This window comes from Pelecanus crispus, chromosome 5 (assembly GCF_030463565.1).
Source record: "Pelecanus crispus isolate bPelCri1 chromosome 5, bPelCri1.pri, whole genome shotgun sequence".
Taxonomy (NCBI): Eukaryota; Metazoa; Chordata; class Aves; order Pelecaniformes; family Pelecanidae; genus Pelecanus; species Pelecanus crispus.
This window is the reverse complement of record NC_134647.1, coordinates 51,358,383-51,376,082: the sequence shown is the minus strand read 5'-3', so window position 1 is coordinate 51,376,082 and position 17,700 is coordinate 51,358,383. Positions and strand designations below refer to the sequence as shown.

The window sequence follows — 17,700 nt, the reverse complement described above, 5'->3', positions numbered from 1 at the left end:
AAAGGAATGGCCTGAGAGGGATAGCTGAAGAGTTTGCCCCGAGGCATGCTTTGCAGACGCTGTCAGACACGGTGTATTAAAGGGATGGTCTGTCCTCCCTAGAAAGACAGGAATTGATTTTGGTATTTGATTTGGAAATTGAAACCATATGCACGCAAAACATGACCATACTTGCTCACATGCTGTTCTCAGCATCCTCCTCTGTATTGTTATTCTCAACTTTCCTGCCCTGTGTATGCCCTTCATGAGCTATATTGCATCTTTTCTCATATGTCTAAACCTTCCTGGAGGGCTTTGCTTCTTGATTTACCTTGCCAACTGCGAACATCTACCTGTCTGTCTCTGGTACCGTTCAGATGGGTGTTTGGTGAAGCAGTGATGAGAGCATTTGTGCTTATAAAGTGTTTCCCCTCTTGGTGCTTTCTAGGTGCCGGCCACCTGGGTGATGTTACCCTCGCAAGCGCTCGCCGTGGACCCGGTGTGCCTGCACACTGGGTGGAGAGTTGTTCCTGTCCAGTGGGATACGAGGGGCAGTTTTGTGAGCGCTGCTCCTCTGGGTACCGGCGAGAGATGCCGAGCCTTGGGCCCTACAGCCCCTGCGTGCCTTGTGCTTGCAATGGGCACAGCGAGATGTGTGAGCCTGAGACAGGTAAGAGGGGCTGATAAAACAGGGAGCAGCAAGAGGTGGTTCTTCTTTCTGGGTTGGACGATGAAGCAAAATCCATGTCCCTCTCTATTCCAGGCGTGTGCAATTGCAGGGATAACACAGCGGGGTCTCACTGTGAGAAGTGCAGCGATGGGTATTATGGAGATGCAACAACAGGCACAGCCTCAGACTGCCAGCCCTGCCCGTGCCCAGGCAGCTCAAGTTGTGCCATTGTGCCCCGCACGAAGGAGGTTGTGTGCACCAGCTGCCAGGCTGGCACTACAGGTGTGTACCTACACAAAAAAATCTCTTTTTCTACACCCCATGTGCCTGTGGAAATCTGTCTCCTGCCAGTTCTGGGGCTCTGACCTGCAGTGAGCAGCGCTGAAAGCTGCTGTGTCTTCTGGTTCAAATGTTTCTCTCTTGCTCAGCCCTATTTTCTGTCTTGTATGAGGCTCGGGGCTACCTGTGTCCTTTGTGCCGGTATCTCAAGAGCAAAAGGGAGACAAAGGCTTAATCTGTGCAAAGTCTGAACATTTCTATGCTACATGGGTGAGCTGTGCTAGCTTCTAATAGAGCTCTGTTAATTGCACAGTGCTGGGCAGAAAATAGGATAGGTTTAAAAGAGCCAGGAAGGCAGGTCAGACTGAAATAAAATTAGAACATGCAGTTTGCCAGCCAGAGAGGCACTGTGGGATCCTTGCTGGGGAGGGCCAGTGCCCTCCCTAGGAAAAGCAGGAAGGCTGCAGTGACTCACAAGCACTGCCCAAAAAATAAAAGAACAGATTTGTGCTCTGCAGTTTTAAAGAGAAATGCGTGAACAGGTACAGATCTCTTCTTCTCAGCAATAAACCATGAAGTCCGAGCACGTACCCGAGTCGTTAAGCGGAGCCTTTTGTTCTGCCTGCAAACAGCAAGGAAGCCTTAGGGTGGTTGGCAGCCTCCATGCTTCTCTGCTGATTTTATGCTTGGCATGGCAGAGTCCAAAGTACAGAATACCTGTAAATGCTTGAAATGCTTAGAAAAGCCCCTGACCAAACACAGAGGCAGCTTGTGGGGGTTCCCATGGGTGGTGCTGCATTGTGAACCAAAGCAGAGTCCAGGGGTCCGGGTTTCCCGGAGCTCAGGTTTCAGTACGAGCTCATCTTGTAGCGTTGTGATCACACAAGAGTTCCTCCTGTCTCCTGCCGCCTTCTTGGGCTGTGAGGGGAAAGAAGGTTTGTGTATGCAAGAACTGCCTAAGAAAAGGAGCTTATAGCCGGCTGGGGAGGTCAAATCTGCAGTAAGCGTAGGGAGCTGCTGAGTTGGATGCTTCAGTGGCTGCCCGTGGAGGTTTGGCAGATCTTGTTGGCAGTGGGGCTTCCTGGAACAGTGATGCCTCATGGAGCTATACCTGCTTGGACTCTTAAATTAACAACAGATTACAACAAATAGGTTTGGCTTAAAAGGATGGGAGGGAAAAGAGGAGCTGAAATAATTCATAAGGCAAAGTTCCAGTGAAAAAACGGCTTAAATTTAGAGATGGGGAGGGATTTGTGTGTGGTTTTGTGCACCTTTCGGGCCCCAGCAGAAGGGTGAAAGGGGAGGAAGCTGGACAGTTCACTTTTCAGAAGGGGCTGCAAAGGGGGTCTGGTTGAGATGGCAGCAAAGGGCTTTCTGCTGCAACATGTGCATTTCTGTCGTGTCCCAGGCAAGAGGTGTGAGCTGTGTGACGATGGCTATTTCGGAGACCCACTGGGTGAAAATGGTGCTGTGAGGCCTTGCCGCCTCTGCCAGTGCAATGACAACATCGATCCCAACGCCGTGGGGAACTGCGACCGCCAGACGGGCGAGTGCCTCAAGTGCATCTACAATACCGCTGGCTTCTACTGCGACCGCTGCAAAGACGGCTTCTTTGGGAACCCCCTGGCCCCAGATCCTGCCGACAAGTGCAGAGGTGAGAGCCAGTTCCTCTTGCATTGAAACATGGTTTTGTCCCCGAGAGCTGCTGTTTCCTGATGTGGTGTTAGGACGCAACATCATGCTGTTGTTTGTGCTTATCAACCGCGATGTGTGGCTTTATCCTGGTTCTAGCTTGTAAAATGCTTGTGTTTGTGGGCACTTACTGCCATCGAAGCAAAAGCATTGTGCGATGCAGGGGCTGGACTGCCACGTGCTTTGGATCCAGGTCCATTTAGGGACCAGCTAGTAGAATACCAACACCACAAAGGAATTCTAACTTTCTGCGTATTTCTCCATCCCTTTTATTTTTGCAGCTTGTCACTGCAATCCTTACGGCACTGTGAATCAGCAGACAAGTTGCAATCAAGTGACCGGGCAGTGTGAGTGCCTGTCTCATGTCACTGGGAGGGACTGCAGTGCCTGTGAGCCTGGCTTCTTCAACCTCCAGAGCGGACGTGGCTGTGAGAGGTGACATTCGCCTTAGCTCAGGGCAAAGAGCCTGGTTTTGGGGGTGTCTGTGCTTACCTTGTGCAGGAATGGGGTGTTTGTCACAAGTAACTGCTGTGCCTCGATGCTGCTATGGGTGGGGTGGGGAAGAGCAGCAGTCAAGGAGCAGCTATGAAGGCTGTACAAAAAGCCTGACTTATAAATAGCTTTAAATCAAGGTTTTAAATAGAAAAGTGCCACGTGACTGTCTGATTGTTGGTAACAGGGGCTCATGGGCTCCTTTTTTAGTGCAGGCACCAAGTGAGCTTGCACGGTTCAAAGGCTCCGTGCCTCGCCTCCCGCATCTGCACAGCAAGAAAAAGTGCCTTTTGGCAAATGGGAACATTGAGCTGTGCTCATTAGGGTTCCTCCAGAGAGGCGCTTCACCTGTGCCTGCCTTGTGTCACCGCCTGACGCGTGGCTGCCTCCCCCAGGTGCAGCTGCCATGCGCTGGGCTCCACCAACGGGCAGTGTGACGTCCGAACCGGGCAGTGCGAGTGCCAGCCTGGTGTCGCCGGCCAGCGTTGTGACAGCTGCGAGGTCAACCACTTTGGCTTTGGCTCCGAAGGCTGTAAACGTAAGTCTGAGAGGCTGGAGCGAGGCAGGTGGGAAGGGTGTTGCACAGCCAGCCTTGCCTTTGCTTTCCTCCTGTCTCTGGGAAGGCGCTTTCTTTCCTCGCTCTTCATCGCAGCAGAAGTTGGCACTTCTGCGTCCACACCCTGCATGGTGAAATTTGATGTCTTTTCATGTCTGTATAATAGCTTATCCCCTTTTTCTTTTCTTTTTCTTTTTTTTTTTTTTAATTGGGGGTAGGAAGAATTCCAACTTACTGTATGCGCACTTTTCTTCGGTGTAAATACATTGTCTGAATCTTGTCCTGCAACAGTCCTGTTTCCTATTGTTAAATCTCTGCAGAGCTACTCTGAAACGGCCTGAATATACAGATCCTCTCTTGAGGAGCAACGGATCTTGTAAAAGTGATTAAAAAACTTGCCTCCTCGATATCCCTGCCTGTAAAGAGCAGAAAAATTAACTGTAGTTGGTTACAATGAAATGGCGTAGAAAATTATGATGCTTTGTGGGAGAGGCGGTAGCAGCACTGTGAACATGTGCAATGAATGTTGTGTCCAGCTAGACAGTGCCCTGCTGTGTGTAGAAGCACAGCATCGGGAGTGGGGCTCCAGCTGTGGGTTTGTGCCCCGTTGCTCTTGCAAACTTAGAATCATAGAATTGTTTAGGTTGGAAAAGACCTTTAAGATCATCCAGTCCAACCATTAACCTACACTACCAAGTCTACTCTAAGCCAATCAAGGGTAGACTAGACTAAACCATGTCCCGAAGTGCCACATCTACCCGTTTTTTGAACACTTCCAGGGATGGTGACTCCACTTTTTAGGGTATTGAGGGTATGCTCTCGCCCTGCAGGTTTTAGGGTATTTCTGCCTCTCCTCCAGCCTGACTGAGTTTTAACTTTCCCACAGCCTGCGACTGTGATCCCGAGGGTTCGCGCTCCCTGCAGTGCCAGGACAATGGTCGCTGCGAGTGCAAGGAAGGCTTCGTGGGGAGCCGCTGCGACCAATGTGAAGAGAACTATTTCTACAACCGCTCATGGCCAGGCTGCCAAGAGTGCCCAGCCTGTTACAGATTAGTGAAAGATAAGGTAAGGCCGCAAGCACTGCTGTTGGTACCGCTGGAGACAGTGGCATGTGCCAGCTTGTGCAGCGGCTGTGGCTGGCTGATGCTTGCTGAAAGCAGAGATTCAAGGTGCTTTGCTCTGTGTCGTAGCTGTGCTCTGTCCCTGTTGGGTAGGTGGCAGAGCAACGAGAGAGGCTGCAGGAGCTGGAAAACCTTATAGCAAATCTGGGTACAGGAGAAGAAACTGTAACCGATCAAGCCTTTGAAGAGAGGTTGAAGCAGGCAGAAAGAGATGTTACGGAGTTGCTTCAGGAAGCACAAAACAGCAAAGGTGAGCTGACCTGATAGGTGAAATGAGCTCTTTGCTTGATGTTCCTGTTCCCTTTGGACACAGCGTGTTTTATTTCAGGACTGTGCTGTGCATCAGGACACACAGCTACTTCAGATAGTGCTGAGACAGTGTATGTTATTATCAAAACAGTGGCTGTGCTTTTATCCCTGCTGTTCTCCCAGTGGTCTCTGTTGTACATGCAAAGTAAAGATCTGCCCTTTAGCTCTGTACAGATGCGAGCGTTTTATGTTACCCTTTTCTCCAGATGCAAAGGAGGTTTTTACTTGTTAAACAAGCAGAAGACTTTCCAATATACTTATTTATTACGCTTATAAATTTGCTCAGACATCTTGGGATGAAGCAGTTCTTGTTGAGATATCATCAGCAATCAGAATGAAGGCTTCAAAATCCTACTGGCAAGCTTAATTATCCCACCATAAAGTGTATAATGTTCTGGAAACTACTGTTTTGGTGGCCCGTAGCTATTTTTTCTGTTAAACTCTGCTTCAAATTGATTCTTGTACTTTCACCTCTGCCATAGGTTGTGAGCAGGACGTTAAGCAATGTGACAGTGGTTTATCTTTAGGGTCTTTTTAATGTATAAGCTGATGTGTGTTTTGGAGAAAAGCAACTTGAAGACTGTTGACTTTGCAGTAAAAGGTGTTCCCCTGGAAGTGATTTCAGACCACGCTGGAAAAATCTATCCCCTTTGTGTGAAGCTGGGAAAAAGCTGATGTGCATCTAACTCTTGCATTTGCTTGGGAAGATTCCTGTGAGTGGGAATGACCACTGAAGCTCTTCTCAGTTTTAGCTGAGGTAGCTTTATGCTGCCTGCTTGGCATCCATGCCTAGATAATAGTTGCATGTGGGGGGGTAGTAGGGTGGGGATTGGGGGAAAGTGAGGGAATGGATTGGGACTCAACTGCTTCCCTGGGCAGCCTGTTCCAGTGCTTGACAGCCCTTTCGGTGAAGAAATTTTTCTTAATATCCAATCTAAACCTCCCCTGGCGCAGCTTGAGCCCATTTCCTCTTGTCCTATCACTAACTACTTGGGAGAAGAGACCAACACCCAAACCTCCTTTCAGGTAGTTGTAGAGAGCGATAAGGTCTCCCCTCAGCCTCTTTTTCTCTAGGCTAAACAATCCCAGTTCTCTCAGCCAATCCTCATAAGACTTGTGCCCTAGACCCTTCACCAGCTTTTTTGCCCTTCCCTAACGAAGAGTCAAGTTAAGTGCAACAAAAACTGCTACAGGTGTGCACAGATTTTTCCAAGGGTATTTATTTGTGTTTTTCTACTTGATATGTAGTTTGTAGTATGTTTTTGAAATGTATCGAATGTTCATGTTCAATACTTAAGATGTGCTGCAAGGTCAAGGCAATGTGTTTGGGAAAAATCTTAATTTTGGAGGCCTGCAGGCTTCTGCTTGTACTTCATAACACTCTCACCTTTTCAAAAGTAATTGCCCCTGGTCATGAGGCAGTACATGTACTGTTACAATGTACGTGTACAAAGTACATGTATTTGTACTTTTATGGCTCCATTATTAAGATGCTGTTGTGGGGAGTTACCTGGTGGTCCAAAAATTTGGAGGGATTTGGGAGGCTCATAGATCCTACAGATTTCAGAATTAAGGCTTTATCCTGCCAGCTTTTGTCATCCCTTTGGTTTGGGGGAGAGTTTTGGGTGGGTTTGCTATTCCGCACATCTTCTAGCTGCTCCATATGGAGATTGTGTCTGGCTTGGGAGTAGCCACCATTGCCCAAAGCAGGGAATAATGGACAGCCCCACTATTCTCCATCTCTGCTTACCTTCTAGGAGTTAAGCTGAAGAGAATTCACAAAGCAGATGTTTCAAATCTCTTGAGGAGCAGCTTTGTTGTCTTTAAATCAATGATAGAGGTGAAACACAATTCTGAACACAAAATCACCCATCAGAGTTGGTTCCAACACCCAGCAGGATTGCCTTGTTAGTATTTAATGACTTTTCATTTCTCATATTTGGTGCACATTCTGATGATGACTTTGATCTCAAGCTGACTGACTTACGAAACAGCTTTGCTGGTCCCCTTTCAATAAGGGATTAACCTACCAACATGTTGCCTGCACTGGTAAGCTGCTGCTCCAGCTTCTTTTCCTGCTGTAATTAATTTTGCTTCTTCTCTTTTATATTGTGTGTTTCAGACATAGATCAGGGCCTCATGGATCGTCTCAAAGACATCAACAGCACACTAGTGAGTCAGCTCAACAGGCTGAGGAACATCCAGGGCATGGTGCGGGAGACAGAGAACCTGGCAGAGCAAGCCCGGGTGCGGGTAGAGGACACCGAGGACCTGATCAGCGTAGCTTCCGATATGCTTGAGAAGGCAAAGATGGCAGCTGACAATGTGGTGAGTGCGCTGCCAAGATCCCATGTGGGGAGGAGAGGAGAGGGCTTTTCCTTTCTGTGCCCTCTGGTGTGTTTCTCTGCTTGTTCTCTGTCTCATATAGCAAATTTGCTATGGAAATATCTTCTTCCCTACCCAAGCTCATGGGAAATAAATAAAGGAAGATCACCAGTGTCTGTCATAAATGGTATCTTAGCCCCTGCTCAAAGAAACCAACGTAAGAACTCCTAAATAAATATCAGCACCTTTGTTTTTAAGGGATAACCAGTAGTGGAAACTGCATGGGCTTAAGAAAAAAAAATATAGAGAAGTCCGAAGTAGGTTGGACACATCTCTAAGCATTTAGATTGTGACAATAAATATTTAAAGCAAAGATGAATAAAAGATGGGAAAAAAAGCTTTAAGATTTATTTTTTTTCTTTCTTCTTTCCCAGTCCATTACACCTCCCGAGTCAAGCGGGGACCCTAACAACATGACTCTATTAGCAGAAGAGGCCCGTAAGCTGGCTGAAAGGTAGGCTGTGATAAGATGTGCTCCTTGCAGCCTGCATCAGGGCCCTGCTCTTTCCTACAAGGGGGAAGCAAAATTTAATTTGCTTGGTATGAAACACACGCCCTTTGAGTAAGATACTGGCACTGTGAGTGCACGTCTGTGAATCTTGAGGGCAGACACTGGACTTGTGAATGAGGGACGTACAACCATAGCAGTGCCTTTCAGCTGATCTCATGGGCACTGCTGGAGTGATGCCTGGGTTGCAGACATGGTCTCAAACAGCATCTTCCATTGCAAATGTTTCGGCATCCTCCATAAGCAAATCTGGGTGAAGGAAGGAAAAGGAAGAGAGAATAAAATCTGGAAATGAGGATAGAAACCGCTGGCTGACAATTCTAATGGCATTATTTTTCTTCTGTAATCTTGTCCAGACACAAAAAAGAAGCTGATGAGATTGTTCGCACAGCCAAGGCAGCAAACGATACTTCCACAGAAGCGTATCAGCTGCTGCTGAAGACCCTGGCTGGAGAAAATCAAACTGCAAATGACATTGATGAGCTCAACCAGAAGTGAGTCAGTAACAGAAAATTGTGTTTATTTCCTGGCTTTAGAGCGGTGCTTAAAACTAAGATGCCTTCTGTAGCATTGTATACTTTGGGTTTTATGGGAGTTATCTTTCAATTTCTTAGCCTCTCTACTCTCTTAGTAAGTTCAGTTCTACAAAAAAAATTGTAGTGTAACTGGATCCTTGGGGGTTTTTAGGTATAATCAAGCAAGGAACATTTCTCGAGACCTAGAGAAACAGGCCAATAAGGTGCTTGCGGAGGCAGAGGAAGCTGGAAACAAAGCCCTGCAGATCTACGCTAATCTCACCAGTCTGCCTACCGTGGATTCCACAGGGCTAGAGGTACGTGCGGGAAGCATCATGCACAGCGTTTCCTAAAGATCAACAAGGACAAGCATTATAGCAGCCGTGCTAGGTTGCTGACATACCTCACGTGTGCACTGCTAATGTTTCTCTGCATAAGAACAGTCTGTGGAATTTTTGTCCATCTAGGCATAATCCAGACTTGTGCATTTCTGCTTTTATGTAGGAGGCTTGCATGCAGGAAACTACATATGTAAACCCCCACCTCCCCCAGTCTCTGAAGGACAAAAAACTGAGTGAAATGTTTGCCAAACATCTTGGCTTGAACAGAGAAATGCAGAAATTTCAGTTCCCCTCTGAAGTCTGCAGAACTGCTCCCTCTCCTGTGCTTACGGTAGTGCAGTAGATTTTCTTGCATATGAAACTGTCTGCAACCTCCGTCCTTCATTGCTCTGACCATCATGGTATTCAGAGCTTTGAAGGCAAAGTTGTAACTGTAGTTGTAAGAGACGGGAACCCATTGTAGCGTCTACCTGTTTGATGGTTAGAAGCTATACCATGTTTTGCCACCGGTTCAGGAATCTGCATTTGTTTCTGATTTCCACCTGCAGAACGAAGCAAATAAGATCAAGAAGGAAGCGGAGGAGTTAGATCAGCTAATTGCCAGGAAGCTGAAAGATTATGAGGACTTGAGAGAAGACATGAAAGGAAAGGAACTAGAAGTAAAGAACCTCTTGGAGAAAGGGAAGACAGAGCAACAGGTCAGTTCTGTTTTGTGCAGGCTTTTGTTCCCTGGAAAAAACAAAGAAAAACACGTAACTGGTCAGATATGAAAGATTTGGTCTTACTCAGTGTTATATTAGTGCTGCCTGTTATTTACAAGAATATCTAAGAATGGTCCTGGAAAGGAGATGCAAAAAGCTGGTAAAAGCAGTGGCATTGAGGCTGTATGGGAGAATAGGGGATGTTTGCCAGATGTGGTGTCATCTTTGTATTCAGAACAGTATTCCAAAAGAACCTAAATTGACCTGGTTTCAGAGGAAGCATTGCTGCTGAGGGGTGAACGCTATTCTGTATGGCATTGGTGTTTGAGGCTGAGCGATGCTTTTTTGATACACCTAGATGGCTGTCCTTCAAAAGGAAAGAAAGAGTATGTTGATACATGTCATGTCTCTTTAGACTGCAGACCAGCTCTTGGCTCGAGCAGATGCAGCAAAAGCCCTGGCTGAAGAAGCTGCTCGGAAGGGCAATGGCACGCTGCAGGAGGCTAATACCATTCTCAGCAACCTGAAAGGTAAAGAGAAAGCACTTGCAGTCAATCCTTCAATTTCTGTGTGATAGGTCACTTGGCAATAGGGTATCTTGGTTAAATGGTCCATGCTATTGCCGGTACCTGAGTGTTGGGTATGTTCTTCTGGCTTTTTTTTTCTTTAAAGAAAAAAGTAGAAATGTTTTCAGTGACTAGAAATCTCCTTTTTGTTTAAGTTCCTTATTAAACATCAGAAAAGGTGTAACAGGGAGTAGCTGCAAGCATATACCGTCCTCTCACCCCAGTTTGCTCTTCATCCCTCTAATGTCAAGGTGGCAAAGCCTGGGTAGCTTGGTCAAAGAAGCATCCGAAGGCTCTTCTGGAGGAAGTGATAAGAATCTGTTTTGCCCTTTCTTAGATTTTGATAAGCGGGTGAATGATAACAAGACAGCAGCCGAGGAGGCGCTGAAAAAGATTCCTGCCATTACCCAAACCATTGCTGAAGCCAACAATAAGACACGCCAGGCAGAGCTGGCACTTGGCAATGCTGCTGCTGATGCCCGCGAAGCCAAGACTAAAGCAGATGATGCTGAGAAAATCGCCAGTTCTGTTCAGAAGGTGAGTCCTTTGTGGTTCTGGAGCTATCCCCAGTGATATTCGTGTGTGACTGTATAACCACCTCTGTTCCAGTATTTCCTGGTGAGCCTTGTGTGGTTTCTGCTGTATTTCCCACTAGGGAATGCAAAATGTGGCATGATAGGAAATTGGTGCATTTTGACGAAAAGGATTGAAGGAAGTTCTGCACCTTCACCACCTTTTTCCATCCTGTTCCCCTTGTTGGCTGTAGAGTGCTGCTGCTACCAAAGCCGAAGCTGACAAGACTTTCACTGATGTGACAGGGCTGGCCAGAGAAGTGGATGACATGATGAAGCAACTACAGGATGCAGAAAAAGAGCTGAAGCGGAAGCAGGATGATGCTGAGCGGGATATGATGATGGCAGGCATGGTAAGTAATGCTGGCAGGTGGCAGCCACGGCAAGAAGGTGCCTTCTCCCTGTTGTCCTGGTTGATGCAGGCTTTTCTCCTGCTGTCCTCTTGCAAAAGACGTCACTGGGTCCAGCCAGTATTCATTCTCTTCCAAGTTTTAAGTGGGATTGAAAACATGAGAGGAGCAAAGGAGCTCCTCTGGTGGCATTAGCATAGGTTCTCTGCTGGAATTTGAGAGCCAGTTTTCTTAATGCAACACTTTCCTTTTATTTTAACTGAAATCTGACTGTAGCCCTATTGAGTCTGTTCTGCCTTTTCCTGCAAAGTCCTTCTTGGTTATCAGGGATCCCCATCCTGAAATAATCAGAAAACTAATTATGTGAAGTTTGTCAGTCTTCGCCAGCACTGTGATAAAGATCTCAGCACAGGGGTGTTATCCTGGAGAGAGGAGCCAGGGATGGGTGTGACTAAGTGCTTGGGCAGACCGGTGAAAAGGAGAGGCAAGGGTTTTGTAATCCCCTACAGCCTTTTTGTGCTCTCTTTTTTTTTTTATGCCCTGCAGGCCTCACAGGCTGCCCAGGAGGCAGAAGACAGTGCAAGAAAAGCAAAGAACTCTGTGAACAGCTTGCTTGCTGTCATTAATGACCTGTTGGATCAATTAGGTAAGACTATCCTTAATATGCCTTATGCTTTTGAGTGTTTCCTACTGCCTGATGTTGCAGTGCTGGCAGCTGGTGTGGTGTGCTGGCTTCCCTGCCACAAACCAAATGGGTCCGTTCACTTCTAGAAATGGGGTTTGTGTGTTTTCAGCAAGGGTTTAGTTTGTTTTTTCCCCCCTGGGATGGCCTCAAAGCTTGTTGTGCAATGTTTGGTACTGCTCTTCTGTGAGCTGAGGACCATTGTTGAGGCAGTGAAGGTGCAACACATTTGGTTGATTCTGTTTAAACACTGTTTCTAATGCAGAGATGGCCCAATGGAGATCTCAGTCTGGGTATGGGCTCAGCTATGTAAGCACCCAAAACCAGTGAATCAAAGACTTTTTTAAATGGACTTCATTGCTTGCTTCTTGCTTTTCAGGGCAACTGGAGACAGTGGACTTGAACAAACTGAATGAGATTGAGGGTACCCTGAACAGTGCCAAAGACCAGATGAAAGACAGCGACCTGGACCAGAAAGTGTCTTTCCTTGAGAGAGAAGCCAGGAAGCAAGATGATGCAATACAGGCCTACAACAGGGACATAGAAGAGATCCTGAAGGACATTAGCAACCTGGAAGACATCAAGAAGACCTTGCCGTCTGGCTGTTTTAACACCCCGTCCATTGAGAAACCCTAAGGGTGCGCTGGGGGTGGGAGGTATTCCCCTGGTGAGCGGTGGAGCGGTGGTTTGGCTATGGAGTGCCTTAACACACATTACCTTCTTCAAATCCCCAACATTTCGCTGCTCGCAGCCACTGTTTTCTTTTCAAATCAGGATAAGTTGAAAGTTTTTTGGTGGGGTTTTTTTTTTTTTTTTTTTTGAGAAGCAAATTAAATATCCGTCTTTGGGCATCAAAGGGGGTTTTTTATATAAATTGTCTTCCTGAGCACTCTGCCTTTGCCCTTTCTCAGACACAGTTTCCCTTTGATTAGCGCAAGGATGAGAGATACTCTGGACTCTTTATACTGTGGTTCAGAAATAACCATGTGAGCTGTATACAGCAAGGCAGAACTAACCCTACTTTCTCTCCTCTCCTCTCCCCTTGACTGTAAAATCCTTGGTCCCGGAGCTCTCTGTCCCTATGAAGGAAGGGGATGGCTACCAAAGTATTACTGTAACGGCCAGTATAGCTGCACTCATTCAGATCCCTCTTCCCAACCTCTAACCCTGTGAATTGCTTTTTTTTTTTTTTTTTTTTTTTTTTCGGTAACTAGTGGCCAATCGACAGCATTGGTAGCCTTTGACAAAATAGCCGAAGCCTCTTTCTGAAATGCTTTCTGTGATGCATCACTCTGAGAAAAACGCAGCCTCTGAGGGGAGCTCTTTGGGAAGATGGGATACTGGTGGAGTGGTAGGTCTTTACTAGTGGAGTGGTGGGCCTTGCCAGCCCTGCTCCTGGTCTGTGGAGAAGTTTTGGGTCCAGTCTGTAAGCAGCTACCTGCTGGGTAGTCTAGGCTGGGGAGTGTGGAAGCCATGAGCTGCGTTCCCATCTGTAGGTGTTGCTATCAAATTGCCAGAGGATTTTTTTCTTTTTTTTTTTTTAGGCTACAAATGTCTGATTGACTGATTAGTTTGTTCAAGCAGGAAGTGTCTTGCTGAAGAGTAGAGCTGCCATCCAGAGAGCTCCGAGCGCTGCACTGGCCTTCATGCTGAATGTCTTTGGGTGGGGAAGGAAGGGGGCACACAAGTGGAAATGAAAAGATCTTTCTCCCCATTTCTTCCTGGAGGAGGACAGTGGCATTTTTATATCTCCTGGCATTGCTCTCACCTTTTTGCCTGTTTTTAACCTGGCAGAAGGAGCTGAAGCTTACCGGTGCGCTCCTTTCTTTTTGCCTGCCAATCTCCCGTAAAGCCACTGCAGCACAAGGACTTCAGGCTGGGCTCGGATGGAAATTCTGCATTTCACACCGCTGCTGCCACCTCCCTGGCAGGCTCCCTCCCCAGGTAGTGCCTCCCAGTTGCTTACTGGTGCTGGGTGGGAGCTGCAGGGAGCCCCTCGCTCCTCCTCCGGCCCTCCTCTGAGACGAGAGCATCCTCTGTGGCTTCCTCCTTGCCTCCAGCCTGGCATCTCCCCCACCCCCTCCTTGAGATCCAGTATATATCTATCCTTAAACACTATGCAACTTCGTACGTTTGCGTAGCGGGGAAGAAATTATTATCTGACACACACTGGTGCTATTAATTATTTCAAATTTATATTTTTTGTGTGAATGTGATTTTTTTTCCTTTTTTTTTTTTTAAAATCATGATTATAGTGTGAGGAAGTCTCTCATGTGTGCGTGTGTGTGTAAATATACTCAGCCATATTTCCAGAGTGGCACAGCCTGGCCTCCTCTATGTGCTTTCCCTTGTAGCCATCGGGGCGCATGCACCGTATATTGTTTCTCTCCGTATTATTCCCTTAGAGCTTGGTATTTTTCCTAGCTGGGCTCCCCTTTCTTCTCTTTCCCATATCCTCAGCACCAATATGGGCATCAGCAATAACCACTTTGCCCTTTGGGTGGATGCTTTCTAGCCCTCCCTGCAAAGCCAGCCCTGATGTGTGGTGTTCACAGCACCCCATTTTGTGTCCCTTGTCCCCAGGAACATTGTGCCAGGAGGAGAGCAGGGGCTGTGGCTTTGCAGCTGGGCTGTGAGGAGCTGTAGCGCTGTTGGGAGACCGTACCCAGTGTTGAGGTGGTTGGAGAGCTGGATTTGGGGACATCTTGATACCACTATGTGAGGCGGGAGGCTTGGTGCATCCTCAGAAACGGCGCTGCTGGGCGGGGGTTGTTCCCAGCAAACCCCGCATTGCTCTTGTACCCCTTCTCTTAGAGAGTCTTACAGTCTACCAGCTTGGGATTTCCCCCTGCCTGCAAACATACCTAATACCTGGAGGAGAGCTTAACTGTGCTTGCCCACGCATGTGGGCCACTGAGGTCAGTGTCTTGGCCGGCTGCTCTGGTCAGATGGCTGGCTGTAACCGCGTCACCTCTGCCAAGGCTGTGAGAAGAGCAGATGCGAAGATGTGCGCATGCCCTGGCTGACCTCAGGCCTAAGGTTTCCTGCTTTCTTCTCTTTTTTTTTTTCCTTAAGCTGTTTTTTAACAGAATTTTATTTTTAAATAAAAAAAAAAAAACCTTTACAAGCTATCTCTTAATCACTACTGCATTACAGCCATTATTCATTGTATAAGCCCAGTTATTTCTTTACGTAATGTGATGGTGCAACAGCTGCTGGTGGAGTGCTGGATGTCACAGCAATGTGTGACAGTCCCTTCATCACCTTATTCCTGACTGTGGCCCCTCAGTATGTGCCTTCACTCCAGCTTTTTGCCTTAATCTGTGGTCTTGCTGTCTGGGGCGGTGAACAAAATGCAACACTTGCAGTTTTTATGTATAAAACAGTATTATTTATAATAAAAGTCTGAATATTTGTAACCCCCTTATACCTTGGCATTCTTTTGAGTATTGCTTTGGGGGGAGGGGGGGTGGGGGAGAGGTGTGCTGATGGGGATGTGCCTCAGTTGTAAGATTCACCTCTTGCTTAATTAATCAGATGAGCTGGATGGGGTGGGAGAAAGGGAAAAGTAATTTGGAAATTCATGTGATGGGCTGCAGATGGCCATGGTGATTATGGTTTCTCCCCATGTCCACTGTTCTATTGCCATGGCTACAATGAATTCTACGCTGCTGGTTTTCCAGGCCTTAAAAAATGAGATTATCTTGTTGGTGCTGATGCTATTGGAGTTGCACTTTCCTCCTGGAAAGCCCTGGGGGGTTGGGAGGTGTTTATTTACAATGTAAGGGTAAAATCCTTTCTGCTTTCCACTGAACACATAGAAAAGGGTGGGGCTGGGAAGAAAAACAAAAACACTAATAAAGAAGCTGAAATTTCTCTGCTGGGAACCACCATAAATCTGGGTACTCTGTGTTGTTCTGTGGGTCCTGTCTGCCAGTGCCTGGGATAAAGTTTATTCCTGAATTAAGCAAGTTTTTAATGTCAGGACAGATTACTGTGATAACGGACTGAGCAGTTCTGCAATCACACCCATCTTACAGCTGCAGACTGGATTTCTTTATTTTTCTCAGCAGAGGTAAATGCACGTCTCCATTAACTTGTATCAGAGCCAGTCCCTTCTCAACTGGTAAGTTCTTTCCCTTTTTTTTATTTCAGTTTTTCTAGTTCCAGCTTTTTGTTCTTCAGCTCTAATTGCCACTAATGCATTTGTTTTCTAAAATGCCCTTTTTTTTTTTTTCCCCAACATTGCTGTTGAGCAAATCCTGGCTGGTAAAATCTGATGTTTCAGCTGGACTGTAGGTAGCAGTTGGGGAGCAAAGCATCAGGCAGTGGGACAGTGCTGACCTTGCATGGTCTGTAGCTTGACATGGAGCCTCTTACCATTTTGGGGCTAAAATACTGAGCTTAAGAAGCAAGCCTGTGCTCTATTTTATCTTGAGGTCATACAGCATCACTGCTTGTCCTGCAAAGCCTGGGCAAAATCCCAAATTAAGGTAAAGCTCTTGGCTTCTGTAGATTTATGCTGGGTCTCTGAAACACTTGTATTGCACTGGTCTGGAACAGCCAAAATATCTAGGGAGTTTTTTTGAGGGCAGTGTGTGCTACTCTCTGCCACAGGGAGGAGCAGACCCAAGGGAGCACGAGAAATGCTACTTCAAGCTCACTGAGGAAGAGTTTTATTGATGTTTTGAAGTCCAGGTAAAGAACATCTGAGGAGGGTGTTTGCTCAGCGTGGGCTGAGCTTGACCTCAGGGTGGAAGAGGAGGGACCTTGCTGAGGAGTGACTGAGCCATGCTCTGGTGGCTTTTTTTTTTCTCCTCTGATTTCCAGTGGCTTTTCTCGCTGTCCAAGTTCAAGCTCCATCATCTCTCATGTGCTCCCTGGAGAAGCGAGAGGCTGGCAGCAGGCAAGCAGGTGGCAATGGGAAGGACTTGGCCAGGGTGGCACTGGTTATCAGCAGGAGTCTTTTGCAGCTGGGTAAAAATTGTTGGGGTGGTTCTCCAGCAGAGTGAGAGCACGCTGCTTGAGGAGGGGGGCTTGGGGCTTCATGGAGGTTGGGGGCTTCATGGGCTGCTCTGCGGAGGCTGAAGTTCAGAAGACCTGACCTCGTGGGGCTGCTGAGCCAGGTTCTCTCTCACTTCTGGGGAGGACAAGGTAGTGTCAGGAGTTAAATGCTGAGAGCAACTGCCTGGAGTAGGCAGCTCTAGCATGTCCATGTGGATCTGAGGAAGGAAAAGAGGACATAGAGCTGTCATGCCAAGCTGGTGGTGTCCTGTGTCCCCCATCTACAGCCATGACATCTTGGACCACATTCTGGTTAGCCTTTCTAGTTAGCCGCTGGACCGTATCTTCAGTGTGCCCCCATCTGAGAAACATCAGGGATGCCATGTAAAAAAAAAAAAAAAAAAAATCCCAATGTAGTGGGACAGCACCGCCTCCTTCCCTCATCTCCGCCTGTCTGTCTGTCTCACCCCCTTGCTGGTACAGGCAGGGCACAGGCAAGGCAAGGCCAGACATGACGGCACTTCCTTGCTGTGCTGCTGCTGTCTGGCCCTGCCCTGCTTGCTCACAGCTGCTGCTGCCGTGACCCGGGCAGGGCAGTGCTCCCCCTTGACCCCCAGTGTCCTGCTGCCTGCTCCCCTGCCTGCCTCTGCCAGTCCTGGCAGAGCCTCTGCCTGAATGTCCTCCTCTGCTCTGGGTGGCCCTGGCTGACTTTTGCCACCCCTGAGCAAGGGCTGCCCCCAGGTGTCTAACTGTGCCTGGAGACCCACCAAAACCAGCTGTGAAACCAAAATGTGCCAGGAGGTTGATGTCTCCTGAAGGAAGCCCACATGTTCCTGAGCAAGGAGGAGATCTAGAGAGATACATGTATCTTGATCCTTTTTTAAAAAAAAACAAACCAACCAATAAAACTGATAATATCACTGTGCTTTAAATCCTTGGTTATAAAACAGATTCTCTATCTGGGAATAGCGCTCTATC

At 47.3% G+C, this 17,700-nt stretch overlaps 1 protein-coding gene across 1 annotated transcript in view; it reads left to right on the top strand.

Annotated features, from left to right (window-relative positions):
- Positions 1-12,397, top strand: part of LAMC1 (laminin subunit gamma 1) — a 67,270-nt gene extending 54,873 nt beyond the window's left edge. Inside the window, exons 12-28 of the mRNA XM_075711481.1 lie at positions 428-649; positions 743-931; positions 2,337-2,582; positions 2,902-3,055; positions 3,508-3,650; positions 4,555-4,733; positions 4,883-5,039; positions 7,221-7,426; positions 7,858-7,937; positions 8,348-8,485; positions 8,679-8,823; positions 9,396-9,545; positions 9,964-10,078; positions 10,452-10,651; positions 10,881-11,039; positions 11,583-11,682; positions 12,098-12,397. Coding sequence (XP_075567596.1) covers positions 428-649; positions 743-931; positions 2,337-2,582; positions 2,902-3,055; positions 3,508-3,650; positions 4,555-4,733; positions 4,883-5,039; positions 7,221-7,426; positions 7,858-7,937; positions 8,348-8,485; positions 8,679-8,823; positions 9,396-9,545; positions 9,964-10,078; positions 10,452-10,651; positions 10,881-11,039; positions 11,583-11,682; positions 12,098-12,354 — 2,840 coding nt within the window. The 3' untranslated portion in view covers positions 12,355-12,397. The remainder of the gene's footprint in view (positions 1-427; positions 650-742; positions 932-2,336; positions 2,583-2,901; positions 3,056-3,507; positions 3,651-4,554; positions 4,734-4,882; positions 5,040-7,220; positions 7,427-7,857; positions 7,938-8,347; positions 8,486-8,678; positions 8,824-9,395; positions 9,546-9,963; positions 10,079-10,451; positions 10,652-10,880; positions 11,040-11,582; positions 11,683-12,097) is intronic.
- Positions 12,398-17,700: the final 5,303 nt, after the last annotated feature.